Source organism: Nicrophorus vespilloides, unplaced genomic scaffold (genome assembly GCF_001412225.1).
Source record: "Nicrophorus vespilloides isolate i.1.1-1 unplaced genomic scaffold, Nicve_v1.0, whole genome shotgun sequence".
Taxonomy (NCBI): domain Eukaryota; kingdom Metazoa; phylum Arthropoda; class Insecta; order Coleoptera; family Silphidae; genus Nicrophorus; species Nicrophorus vespilloides.
In genome coordinates, this window is record NW_017097225.1 from 641 (window position 1) to 14,092 (window position 13,452).

A 13,452-nucleotide genomic window follows, 5' to 3' on the forward strand; every position below is an offset into this window, starting at 1 on the left:
ATTGCATCTATGACGTAATTCATGTTTTACTTGTGTGTGTGTGTGTGTGTGCGTTTGGCCTGCATTTGAGGCGCACGCGTTTGCCGCCTCCTACACCACCACCACCTTTCGTCCTTCCTCCTCTTCCTCCTCCTCATGCAACGCGATGAGTTGGCCAGGATGAAGGAGGAGAGCCCCGGTCGGCAGCAATCGATTCATCATTGGGGGTCCGCGCTCTGCCTCTACCAGTGCAGTCCTCGGTGTAGTAGTTGTAGTAGTGTCTGTGGTTATGGAGCTGCAGCAGCTGCAACTTCGTTCTTCCGGTTCCGGTTCTGAAACGACCACCAACCCTCGCGTGTAACACCTCACCTCTCTTGATTCTCTTGTTCTCCTCCTCTTCGATTTCAAAGTGTTATATTCGATTAAAATCCGTAAATATATTGCATTCATCTCCCCCACACACACACACTCACACTACATCATTCATTCATTTGTTGCGCATTTGTTCTTCAAACTACGCCCACACGCCTAATTACCTTCAATTGTTTCCATTAACAGCATTCATTTCCTAACGTATTGTCGACCTACTGCAACCCCCAGGTCACCTCTGACCTACATAACAACAAAAGCCAGAAAAACTGTATCGATTATATTTCACCATGTAATCCATTCCCAATACGCACACACATCAACACTACTTTATTCACTAATTTAAAAATTATACTTACTATAATCTACCAATTTCATCTACATTAACACTACAACTTTAAGAAAGATGAAAATAGTAGTCTTTTTAAATTACAATTAAAATAACAGTAAACTACTATTTTTATTAATACTATTACTTGATGAAATATTTAAGAATGTGCATTCTTTGATTGATTGTGAAATATGGGTTAAATGTTACCATATAATTGCAAAATCGTTTGATGCCATTAACTGTGAACTGGGTCGAAAGGGAGGGTGGATTTTAGTTGGCTTTAGGTCGCCGGGGGCAGGAATTCTCTGCATGTTTGCAGACTTCGACTTAATGTGTTTGTGTCACCGAAGCTTCTTCCTTCCTTCCGCCTCATTTCCGCCACTTTGACCCAAATTCGCTGCAACGAAACAACTACTCCTACTTGTCTCTTCATCGATCTCAATATTTTTCGCCATTTCACGCAATAAACTAGTTTAATTGTTTGCTTTTCATTCTTTGCTTTTAGTCCCCGCAACGTCCGTGACCTTTCGTTTGACGATGATCTCATATTGCACTCGCCTTGCCTTACATTCTAAAATGTTCATTCTTATACAATGAAATTTATAAAATCTGTTAATGTAAAGTTTTCTATAAATTGTTTTGTATTAAAATATATTGGAACGCATTTTTGTTGCATATTGAAGACATCATAAGCATTTGATTAAAGAAAATTCATTGCCAACGGTGACTAGTCTGTCATTCATTTCGTAGGTGGCCTTGCTCGGACGATCAATGGCGTTTGCCAATTAGGAATAGAGGAGGCCCCGAATTGCATTGAACTTTACTGCCAATAATAACTTTCCTCAATTGAATCACGCGCAAAAATCATCTTTGTTTCACCGTTAAAACATACAAATAATCATTGATTTTTATGAATACTGCTATAAAAATAAGTTTTTCATTAACAAGTTAAATTTATAGCAATTATTATTAGTATACAATTTGTGATTATATGAATAAATGATTATATAACTATGTAATATTTTGCTCGTGTTTTGGATTATCCTAATATACGCTCTAGGTTTTGATTGCTATTTGTGTAGTAAATTAGAGGAAAAAGCGCAAAAATCATCTTTGTTTCACCGTTAAAACATACAAATAATCATTGATTTTTATGAATACTGAGATAAGTAAGTTTTTCATTAACAAGTTAAATTTATAGCAATTATTATTAGTATACAATTTGCGATTATATGAATAAATGATTATATAACCATGTAGTAGTTCGCTCGTGTTTTGGAATATCCTAATATACACTCTAGGTTTCGATTGCTATTTGTGTAGTAAATTAGAGAAAAAAGTTATTGAGCTGAAACTTTGATCTGATTTCGAATGCAATATGAGGTGATAAAAGAGGGAATGGGTCATTATCGTGCGGTTTGTACTTTAGATAGATGAGGGTGTGAGTCACGAAGAAATAGAAAGGTTATTAGTTGGTTTGAGTGTGTTTATAAGGTTTGTTGATAAAATTAATTGGAAAATTGGTAATGTATAAATAGAGGATGAGCGCGAAATATCTCGAAGAGAGGAGAACGGAGGTCTAAAAATAGGAGCGAACAGGAGAGAGAGAGAGATATAGAGGAAAAGGAGGACAGTTTTTGGACGTGGTCCAGAGCGATCCGAAAGTTTTCGACTGTGTGTATGTGTCGAGGAAGGAAAAACGCAGTAGAAGGAAGAGATCAGTCGGTTAATTCGGTTTGCACTGGGTAAAAGCAACACCAGTTGATCTGTGCGCGCCCGGAGAGGTCAAAAAGGATAAGATATAATTTCGGTTATGTGATTTGCGGATTTTTTTTTGCGTGTGTATCTCTTTATCTCGCGCGCGTTTGGAAAGTGATGCCTAGTATGGCTGCTTCTCACGGCGGTGTCCTCTACTACGTGGTCAAAGTACCGAGGGATGAAGTCCACGGACGGTGCTCAATTTTTGTATTGCTTTGTTGGATGGATTTTTGATATTGTTGTTGTTGTTTGCAGCGTGGAGAGCGGATGGGACAATCCGTTCAGACCGGGCGGTGATCTGAGCAGGGAGGCCGATGAGATAGTCGAGATGATCAAGGGCGGAAAACCGATAACGCCAACGTCCGGCGGGAACGCGTCCCCGTCGCCGCCCGGCCACCACCAGGACGACGACATTCCTGACAGCAACGACCCTCTGCTGAAGCAGCAGGACATCAACAGCAAGAAGACAGCAGCAGCAGCAGGCGACGTCGTCTCTGACAAGGTGAATTCTCGACCTCTGACGTCCACGCCGAAGAGCGCTAAGAACGGTTCGGCTAACGCAAAGGATGGGCCGAACAACAACGCCGCCGCCGCCGCGAAGAAGTCTGATCCGGTGGACGTGCAGAGAGGAACCGCCGGTCAGCCAGGCGACGCCTCGCAGGTCGAGCACATCGTCATCAAAAAGAAACCCAAGTGTAAATGCTGTGTGATACAATAACTATTACGAAGAGAGCCTCTTTTTTAGTCAATAGACTTTGTTGTTATATATTTTATAGAACAAGAAAATCCCGGACGGGACGAGAGAAAAAAAAATACATATATTATATATTTATGAGTACATTATGTATATACATATCCACCAATATATGTATAGATTTCAAACAAGAAAATATATCGATGCATATGTACATACATAACAAGGAAAAAAAATGGAGAAAAAAAAGTATATTGCGAAGCTGAGATGTGCTTTGAGACGCTTTTACCAGCCACACACATACATACACACACACACAAAAATACTAATTTATTTTATCTTCTCTCTGGCTTCACGCAGCTCTTCAAATAATAATAATAATCCTTAAGTTTTAGTACAAAAAAAAAATTAATAAGTGTATAATGAAGAGGATCGTCTTCAGAGAAACGTAATTAAAAAAAAAGGGAAACATATCTTGAAGCCGACCATTTGATTACCACCAATCGATTTGAATGAAAAAAAAATAAGAGAAAACGCGGTGCAAAAAAGGCCTGGTCTAAATCTAATTTAAATTTAATTTTGTGCTCTTCAAAAGAACTACAACTACATAGTATATATATTTAAATATTTAAAGAGGAAAGCAAATATATATAAATTAATTTATATAATTACTAAATATCGTATATATATTTTTTAAATATTATTTGTTTTTATTATTATTATTGTTTATTTAAATTATTATTATTTTGTATGTGATCTAAGTCAAAAGAAAAAATGAAAAACGAACGATTCCCTGCGTTTTCTTTCTCCACCTTCGATTTCAATCATTTCGAAATACTTTTGTTTAGTAAATTTCAAATTATTTTTGTTTTTTTTTGATTCATTTTATATAAGTATAAAGTTTGTAAAAGTTTTGAACAATAAGAAATAACATCGTTGGTCAAATCAAATTTTTAAAAATTATTAATTATTTTGTTTGTTTTTTTTAATTAATTGAATTTGAATCGATTTGGTTGAGAAAGAGAAGCAGGGACATTTATTTGACTTGACTTGAAAATATGTAAATTATAAAAGAAGATGAGAAATCAAACCTTTGAGAAAGGTTTGTATTTTTTGTTTGTTTATTAAAGAAACAAAACAAAATTATATTATATTCTACTTAAATCAAATCGTCAATGCAATTAATATGTTTATTTGTTTTTCTGTTTTGTTTTAATTTATAATGCCTGTAGCAACTACGATCCAATAATTTATTTTGTGTAATGTGTAAATTTATGTACGATATTTTGATGATAATTATGATGATGAACGAAGAAACAGCAGCTTTACAAAAAATTTGTTATTCCACTCGATGATATTTCTTTTCTAATTGTTTTTTTTTTTCGGACGAAACGAAAGGAGCTTTTTATTATTACTATTATTATATTATAATTATACACGATTATTTCTTACAAATCATCATTATATATATATATATAAAAAGTATTAAAAAGAATAATAATAATAAAACAAACAAAAAAAAACAACAACAACAAGAAAGAAAAAGATTTTTTATTTTTATTTGTCTTTTCAATAATAATTTTTGTTTTCCAGCGCTTGCTTTGTGCGTTGGAAAGGGAAATAAAACAAAAGTTTTCAACGCTACGTCGATTAATATTGCCTTAACAATTAAAGGGAATTTTTGCGAAGAAATTCTTGGATTAATTTAACTTTCGGCAATGGATTTCATTCATGTTTTTTTCTTAATGAAACAATCGATTGATGATGCATTGAAACAAATGAAGAAGAGAAAAAAACAAATTGATTATTAATTATTTAATGACAAAAGAAACAAATGAACAAAAAAAAACAAACAAATGATTTTAGATTTTGTAAGAAGCCTTCATTCAATTAGACCATAAGATGACATAACATTGTTTCGTTGCCACTAGATTCTAAACAAATATTAGAAACAATTGATTCGTTAGACGAAAAAAAAACGTTCTTTAAAACAAAAGAAATCAATCATATTTTGGTTTTATTTTAAAGATTTTTGTAACATCAGATTATTTCATTTTTTGAAAATTACAAGGACTAAAGAAAAAAAAACAATCCGTTCCTAAAGATGAAGGAGAAAACAAAAACTAAGTGAAAATGTGTTCAAAATTGAAATCTCGTGCAAAGCGTTTTGTTCTTTGCGCAAGTGTAGAAATAAGCGAATCCTAAAGTTGCAGAAATGAGAATGAAAAAAGAAAAAAAAAACACAAGTAAAGTTGGCTAGGCTATAATAAGTGAATTTTAGAAATTTCGATTTAAATGAATGAAAGATAAATTTACTTGCAAAAATAGTTTGTATGAAAATAAAAAAAGAACAAGTTCTGTTGATAAATCCCCGCTCTCTTGATAAATTCTTCCCCCGAAAGCTTCTAAACTGAATTCAAAACAAAACGAAAAAAAAAACTGTTGTCGTGCAGAATTAAGCTGTAAAAGCGCGTGTGAAAATAAGGAGAGATTATGAAGAAGATGCAAGTGTTATTTATATATATTGTGTAAATATTTAGAGATTTAGATGATTTAAGAGAAGGAAAATTGTATAATAATAAACTTTAAAAAAGGAGAAATAACGGAAGCGAAGGAAGAGAATTAAGAAGCAAGCAAAAGCACCATTTCCTCTGATTATGTTCTTTGGATTTGTCTAGTATGAAATACTTATTTTTATATATGAAACATAACAAAATACACACACTACATTACACAAATGACTAAAACAGAAGACATATTAATATACACACTGAGTTGAGGGCCAAAAACCTGTTCAAAATCAAGCTACAAACAAAACTAGAAACAAAAGAACGCGCCAAAATTGGTGGTCCAAATTGCCAAATTTCGAGAAAACAAAATTGCAAATTTATGTTTGTTTATTTAGAAATCATTCGTGTAATCAAGTTAGTTTCGTGTCCATTGATTTACTGTATAGTTAACAATATATATTGAATATACACGTTGTGTTTTTTTTTATATATATGTGAAATATAGTGAATATTATTATTATTATTAATAATAAGTACGTGTACAATTTCGTTTGTGTTTTTGAGTTACAGCGATTTTGTCCAAATTTGATTGTCGCAACTGTAAACACAATAAATCTATACACTAAAACACAAACACACCGAGAGAATACTGAAGAGAATGTTGATGATGATGATGATAACGATGATGGTTATGTGAAGAGGATGAGAGGAGTTTTAGAGATACAGAGAGATATAAACATATTTTGTAATTATTTTTTATTTATACTAATATTATTTTCTTCACTGACTTTTAAACGGTTAAATAAAGAATACGAGAAAAGTGCGAGTGACGTTTTTATTTCTATATCCTTTCATAAGACAATTTCCTTAAAAAAAAACAACAATTGTATTCGAAATTTTTGTAAAGTAGGCTTTGAAATAAATGAATTAACGAATTAGACAACAATTTCCTTAAAAAAAAACAAGTGCAAGTGTATTTCACCAATTATTGTAAAGTAGGCTTTGAAATGAAAGGAATTAATGAATTAGACATAAGAAACAAATTCACTAGAGCTATAAATGCAGTGTAGTATTAACTTTGAAATTGATTTTCATTACAATAATTTCCTTAAAAAAACAATTGTGTTCAACATTTTTGTAAAGTAGGCTTTGAAATAAATGAATTAACGAATTAGAAAACAATTTTATTAAAAAAACAAGTGCAACTGTATCTTACAAATGTTTATAAAGTAGGCTTTGAAGTGAAAGGAATTGACGAATTAGACATAAGAAACAAATGCATTAGAAGTAAAAATTCAGAGTAGTATTAACTTTGAAATTGATTTTCATTACAAGAATTTCCTTAAAAAAAACAATTGTATTCAAAATTTTTGGGAAGTAAGCTTTGAAATAAATGAATTAATGAATTAGACAACAATTTCATTAACAAAAACAAGTGCAAGTGTATCTTACAAATGTTTATAAAGTAGGCTTTGAAATGCAAGGAATTGAAGAATCAGACATAAGAAACAAATGCATTAGAACTAAAAATTCAGAGTATTAACTTTGAAATTGATTTTCATTACAACAATTTCCTTAAAAAAACAATTGTATTTACATTTTTTAGGAAGTGGGCTTTGAAATAAATGAATTAATGAATTAGACAACAATTTCATTAACAAAAACAAGTGCAAGTGTATCTTACAAATGTTTATAAAGTAGGCTTTGAAATGAAAGGAATTGACGAATCAGACATAAGAAAGAAATGCATTAGAACTAAAAATTCAAAGTTAAAATTGAAATTAATTTTCATTACAACAATTTCCTTAAAAAATCAATTGCATTCAAAATTATTTGCGAAGTAAGCTTTGAAATAAATGAATTAACGAATTAGGCAATAATTTCCTTAAAAAAAAACAAGTGCATGTGTATCTTACAAATGTTTATAAAGTAGGCTTTGAAATGAAAGGAATTGACGAATTAGACATAAGAAACAAATGCATTAGAAGTAAAAATTCAAAGTAGTATTAACTTTGAAATTGATTTTCATTACAAGAATTTCCTTAAAAAAAACAATTGTATTCAAAATTTTTGTGAAGTAAGCTTTGAAATGAAAGGAATTGACGAATTAGACATAAGAAACAAATGCATTAGAACTACAAATTCAGTATTAATTTTGAAATTGATTTTCATTACAACAATTTCCTTAAAAAAACCATTGTATTCGAAGTTTTTGAGAAGTAGGCTTTGAAATAAATGAATTAACGAATTAGACAACAATTTCATTAAAAAAAAAAAGTGCAAGTGTATCTTACAAATGTTTGTAAAGTAGGCGTTGAACTGAAAGGAATTGACGAATCAGACATAAGAAACAAATGCATTAGAAGTAAAAATTCAGAGTAGTATTAACTTTGAAATTGATTTTCATTACAACAATTTCCTTAAAAAAAACAATTGTATTCAAAATTTTTGTGAAGTAAGCTTTGAAATGAAAGGAATTGACGAATTAGACATAAGAAACAAATGCATTAGAACTACAAATTCAGTATTAATTTTGAAATTGATTTTTATTACAACAATTTCCTTAAAAAAACCATTGTTTTCAAACTTTTTCTAAAGTAAGCTTTGAAATAAATGAATTAACGAATTAGACAATAATTTCCTTAAAAAAAAAACAAGTGCAAGTGTATCTTACAAATGTTTGTAAAGTATGCTTTGAAATAAAATGAATTGACGAATTAGACATAAGAAACAAATGCATTAGAACTAAAAATTAAAAGTTAAAATTGAAATTAATTTTCATTACAACAATTTCCTTAAAAAAACAATTGTATTCAAACTTTTTTGGAAAGTAGGCTTTGAAATAAATGAATTAACGAATTAGACAACAATTTCCTTAAAAAAACAAGTGCAAGTGTATTTCACCAATTATTGTAAAGTAGGCTTTGAAATGAAAGGAATTGACGAATCAGACATAAGAAACCAATGCATTAGAACTAAAAATTCAGAGTAGTATTAACTTTGAAATTGATTTTCATTACAAGAATTTCCTTAAAAAAAACAATTGTATTCAAAATTTTTGGGAAGTAAGCTTTGAAATAAATGAATTAATGAATTAGACAACAATTTCATTAACAAAAACAAGTGCAAGTGTATCTTACAAATGTTTGTAAAGTAGGCTTTAAAATGAAATTAATTGAAGAATTAGACATGTTTCTTATGTCTGTATCTCACCAATTATTGTAAAGTAGGCTTTGAACTGAAAGGAATTGACGAATTAGGCATAAGAAACAAATGCATTAGAAATTAATTTTCAATAAAATATTTGCTTAAAAAAAAACAAGTGTGTCCTACAAATGTTTTTAAAGTAGGCTTTGAAATAAAATGAATTGACGAATTAGACATAGAAAACAAATGAACTATTATTTTGTGAAGAAATACTATAAAATAGAGATTGTCGACTAATAAACATTCTAATTTGTTATTTGTAAACAAGGAACTGTTATCAAGTGAAGATTTCGCAATACGTTTTATCGCAATCTTCGATGCACATTTGAAATTTCTCTCTATATATAAGAGCACTACGTTTGATATTTGAACGCAATTAAAGTAATTGAGTTGAAAGATGAGGATCGTTCTTGCTGTTGTTGTTTTAGCTATAACTCTGATTTCGGCTGAGGTAAGTGTTTTGAAATATGTTCATTTTTTGATATATTTCCAATTTATCTTTAGGCCTGGAGCGAGTTGAAACTGAAGTTGTCAAACAATGCCCAGAATTGCAAAGAATCGAGTCAAGTCGATCCGGATTTGATTACAAAAGCGCAGAAAGGTGAATTCGTCGAGGATCCGAAATACATGAATTACACCTTCTGCTTGACCAAAGCTATGAACATCTTAGATGCCGAAGGGAATTTCAAGGAGAAGAATTTGCTGACCAATCTGCTGGATAATGTTCACTCGATGCTGAAGAGTTGCGAAGCTGAGAGCGAAAAGGAGACGGGAAATGGAAAGAGATCTTTCATCTATTTGAGATGTTTGCAGGATAGTTTTCTAAACGACGTCAATATGTCAAAGAACGCTTTTGATTAATTAATGTACTTTATTTAGTAAATAAATGAATATTGTCTACAATTTAATTTCATTAATGTTTAATAAATTACAGCCAAACGTATGTAGTTACAAATATAACAACATACACCTTTGATTCCACAAATATTTAGCTTCAATTTTTATCCTTAATCGACTTTCTACGATTTATACGTTTTGAGTAATTTATGAAAACGTGAATACACTGCTTTTACAAAACTTAATTTTTCATTCTTTCATATTTGACTGCTAATTACAGCCAAACTTCTAGAGTTACAAATATAACAACAAACACTCTTTATTCCACAAATATTCAGCTTTCATTTCCATGTTCAAACATTTTTTTACGATTTATACGTTTTGAGTAATTTATGAAAACGTGAAGACATTGCTTTTACGAAACTTAATTTTTTATTCTTTCATATTTGACTGCTAATTACAACCAAACGCTTAAAGTTACAAATATAACAACAAACACCTTTGATTCCACAAATATTCAGTTTCAATTCTCATCCTTAATCGACTTTCTACGATTTATACGTTTTGAATAATTTATGAAAACGTGAAGACATTGCTTTTACGAAACTTAATTTTTCATTTTTTCATATTTGACTGCTAATTACAACCAAACGTCTAAAGTTACAAATATAACAACAAACACCTTTTATTCCACAAATATTCAGCTTCAATTCTCATGCTTAATCAACTTTCTAAGATTTATTCGTTTTGACTAATTTATGAAAACGTGAAGACTGCTTTTACGAAACTTAATTTTTCGTTCATTCATATTTGACTGCTAATTACAACCAAACGCCTAAAGTTACAAATATAACAACAAACACCTTTTATTCCACAAATATTCAGCTTCAATTCTCATGCTTAATCAACTTTCTACGATTTATACGTTTTGAATAATTTATGAGAACTTACAGACACTGCTTTTACGAAACTTAATTTTTCGTTCTTTCATATTTGACTGCTAATTACAACCAAACGCCTAAAGTTACAAATATAACAACAAACAACTTTGATTCCACAAATATTAAGCTTCAATTCACATGTTTAATCAACTTTCTACAATTTATATGTTTTGAGTAATTTATGAAAACGTGAAGACACTGCTTTTACAAAACTTAATTTTTCATTCTTTCATATTTGACTGCTAATTACAGCCAAACGTCTAGAGTTACAAATATAACAACAAATACCTTTTATTCCACAAATATTCAGCTTCAATTCTCATGTTTAATCAACTTTCTACGATTTATACGTTTTGAGTAATTTATGAAAACGTGAAGAAACTTAAATTTTTGTTATTTCATATTTGACTGCTAATTACAACCAAACGTCTAAAGTTACAAATATAACAACAAACACCTTTTATTCCACTAATAGTCAGCTTCAATTCTCATGTATAATCGACTTTCTACGATTTATAAGTTTTGAATAATTTATGAAAACGTGAGACACTGCTTTTACAAAACTTAATTTTTCGTTCTGTCATATTTGACTGCTAATTACAACCAAACGCCTAAAGTTACAAATATAACAACAAACACTCTTTATTTCACAAATATTCAGCTTTCATTTCCATGTTCAAACATCTTTCTACGATTTATACGTTTTGAGTAATTTATGAAAACGTGAAGACATTGCTTTTACGTAATTTAATTTTTCATTTTTTCATATTTGACTGCTAATTAAAACCAAACGCCTAAAGTTACAAATATAACAACAAACACCTTTTATTCCACAAATATTCAGCTTCAATTTTCATGTTTAATCAATTTTCTACGATTTATACCTTTTGAATAATTTATGAAAACGTGAAGACACTGCTTTTACAAAACTTAATTTTTCGTTCATTCATATTTGACTGCTAATTACAACCAAACGCCTAAAGTTACAAACATAACATCATACACCTTTTATTCCACAAATATTCAGCATCAATTATCATGCTTAATCAACTTTCTACGATTTATACGTTTTGAATAATTTATGAAAACGTGAAGACACTGCTTTTACGAAACCTAATTTTTCATTCTTTCATATTTGATTGCTAATTACAGCCAAATGTCTAGAGCTATAAATATAACAACAAACACCATTGATTCCGTAGATATTCAGCTTCAATTCTCATGCTTAATCAACTTTCTACAATTTATACGTTTTGAGTAATTTATGAAAACGTGAAGACAATGCTTTTACGAAACTTAATTTTTCGTTCTTTCATATTTGACTGCTAATTACAGCCAAACGTCTAAAGTTACAAATATAACAATAAACACCTTTTATTCCACAAATATTCAGCTTCAATTATCATCCTTAATCGAATTTCTACGATTTATAAGTTTTGAATAATTTATGAAAACGTGAAGACGTACGAAAACCTACATATAGTTTAGAATTTAGGAATCTCATGTTTTTGTTATGCATTCGATGCATTTTCGCACTTTGATTTATCTAGAAGTATATTTATAATAAACACGCTCCGATTTATCTAGAATATTTCTTAATTGCCAACGAATGTCATAACAACTTTATCAACAATTCCCGATATAAAAGCAAACAGTTCATGCACATCTTCAATTAAAAATATCACGTCTAAACATGAGGAGAGTTCTCTTAGTTATAGCTTTAGCTTTTACGCTAGTTTCGGGCGAGGTAAGTCCTGTTATGTAACAAAGAAAAAAAGGATCGTTGAGTTTGTTAATTTTGGTTTCAGGGTTGGACCGAATTTAAAACGAAAGTCAACGAATTTTCAGAGCACTGCGTGAATTCCACCAACGTCGACGATGAATTAGTCGTGAAATCGATGATGGGTGAGTTCGTCGATCATCCGAAATTCCTGGACTACACTTTCTGCATGGCCAAAGAGATGGAATTCATGGACGAAGATGGAAAGTTTGCGGAGAAGAACTTCTTGACGCACCTTCTGGACTATTTCAAGACGATGTTGAATGGTTGCGTTGTCGATGCGGAGAAGGAGACGGGCGGCGAGAAGAGATCTTTCAAATTCGTCAAATGTTTGATCGCAATCATCGATAACAATTTAAATATGACTGAAATATAAAGAGATTTTCAATCTTCACTTTGAGAATACAACAGTAATGTTATTTGAATAAATAAACTTATATTATTATGTTTTGTGTTTCTTTTCTTAACAATAATGTACAGCAAAATCGTCTAATCATAATTACAGACATGAAACTATATGAAAATATTACACTTTTTCTTGTAACGTCTTCAACAGAAACAATGAGACAAATTGTTACAGATTTTCAATTACGTTCAATTAAATCAAATTTTATTTGATTTTTGTTCAACAATCATTAAAATTACGATGTAATCAATTAACATACAATTAATTGTGAACGCAATAATAACATGTAGAAATGGTTTGCTGAAAACGAGAAATCGAACAATTTCTCGTGCAATGAACAACAATAATAACTGGAGAAGAATGTGGATTATGTAAAAAAAAAAAATATAATAGTAATAAAGAAGTAGTTCACATTCCTACGAAGAACGAAGACTTTTCATCTAACATCAAGAAGGAAGTCTCACGATCAGAAAACAATGTATATATTTTTTTTCGTGTATAGTATAAACATTGCGTAAAATTTGATGGAAATATTTATAATTTAGCTTGTTCTTTTTTTTTTTTCTTCTCTTCTATATTTCAATCATACATTGTTATTTATCAATTTAGCAAACAAAAGAGTTTGTTTACAGTTAAATCA

The 13,452-nt window shown here is 30.4% G+C and overlaps 3 protein-coding genes across 5 annotated transcripts; all 3 read left to right on the plus strand.

Annotated features, from left to right (window-relative positions):
- Window positions 1–258: 258 nt before the first annotated feature.
- LOC108559454 lies at window positions 259–3,594 on the plus strand. 3 transcript variants are annotated; one of them, XM_017916752.1, is made up of 3 exons: window positions 259–336; window positions 2,218–2,631; window positions 2,693–3,594. In XM_017916752.1, the coding sequence occupies exons 2-3, from the start codon at window positions 2,555–2,557 to the stop codon at window positions 3,153–3,155; spliced, it is 540 nt and encodes a 179-aa protein (XP_017772241.1). In that variant the 5' UTR covers window positions 259–336; window positions 2,218–2,554; the 3' UTR covers window positions 3,156–3,594. The 3 variants fall into 3 exon arrangements, with proteins under 3 accessions (XP_017772241.1, XP_017772238.1, XP_017772240.1); XM_017916749.1 differs by having other exon boundaries at window positions 332–410; XM_017916751.1 differs by lacking the exon at window positions 259–336 and having other exon boundaries at window positions 1,956–2,631.
- A 5,605-nt stretch (window positions 3,595–9,199) lies between these two features.
- LOC108559453 lies at window positions 9,200–9,756 on the plus strand. Its single transcript, XM_017916748.1, has 2 exons — window positions 9,200–9,299; window positions 9,353–9,756. Exons 1-2 carry the CDS (start codon window positions 9,246–9,248, stop codon window positions 9,707–9,709), a joined length of 411 nt encoding a protein of 136 aa, XP_017772237.1. The 5' UTR covers window positions 9,200–9,245; the 3' UTR covers window positions 9,710–9,756.
- A 2,516-nt stretch (window positions 9,757–12,272) lies between these two features.
- LOC108559452 lies at window positions 12,273–12,853 on the plus strand. The gene is made up of 2 exons (XM_017916747.1): window positions 12,273–12,373; window positions 12,435–12,853. Exons 1-2 carry the CDS (start codon window positions 12,320–12,322, stop codon window positions 12,780–12,782), a joined length of 402 nt encoding a protein of 133 aa, XP_017772236.1. The 5' UTR covers window positions 12,273–12,319; the 3' UTR covers window positions 12,783–12,853.
- Window positions 12,854–13,452: the final 599 nt, after the last annotated feature.

Bases quoted from the DNA above. Each gene is read 5' to 3' on its own strand.
- LOC108559452 (XM_017916747.1), top strand. From the start codon at position 12,320: ATGAGGAGAGTTCTCTTAGTTATAGCTTTAGCTTTTACGCTAGTTTCG. The intron at 12,374-12,434 runs GTAAGTCCTGTT...TTTTGGTTTCAG, and splicing joins TTACGCTAGTTTCGGGCGAG to GGTTGGACCGAATTTAAAAC.
- LOC108559454 (XM_017916752.1), top strand. From the start codon at position 2,555: ATGCCTAGTATGGCTGCTTCTCACGGCGGTGTCCTCTACTACGTGGTC. The intron at 2,632-2,692 runs GTGCTCAATTTT...TGTTGTTTGCAG, and splicing joins AGGGATGAAGTCCACGGACG to CGTGGAGAGCGGATGGGACA.
- LOC108559453 (XM_017916748.1), top strand. From the start codon at position 9,246: ATGAGGATCGTTCTTGCTGTTGTTGTTTTAGCTATAACTCTGATTTCG. The intron at 9,300-9,352 runs GTAAGTGTTTTG...ATTTATCTTTAG, and splicing joins TAACTCTGATTTCGGCTGAG to GCCTGGAGCGAGTTGAAACT.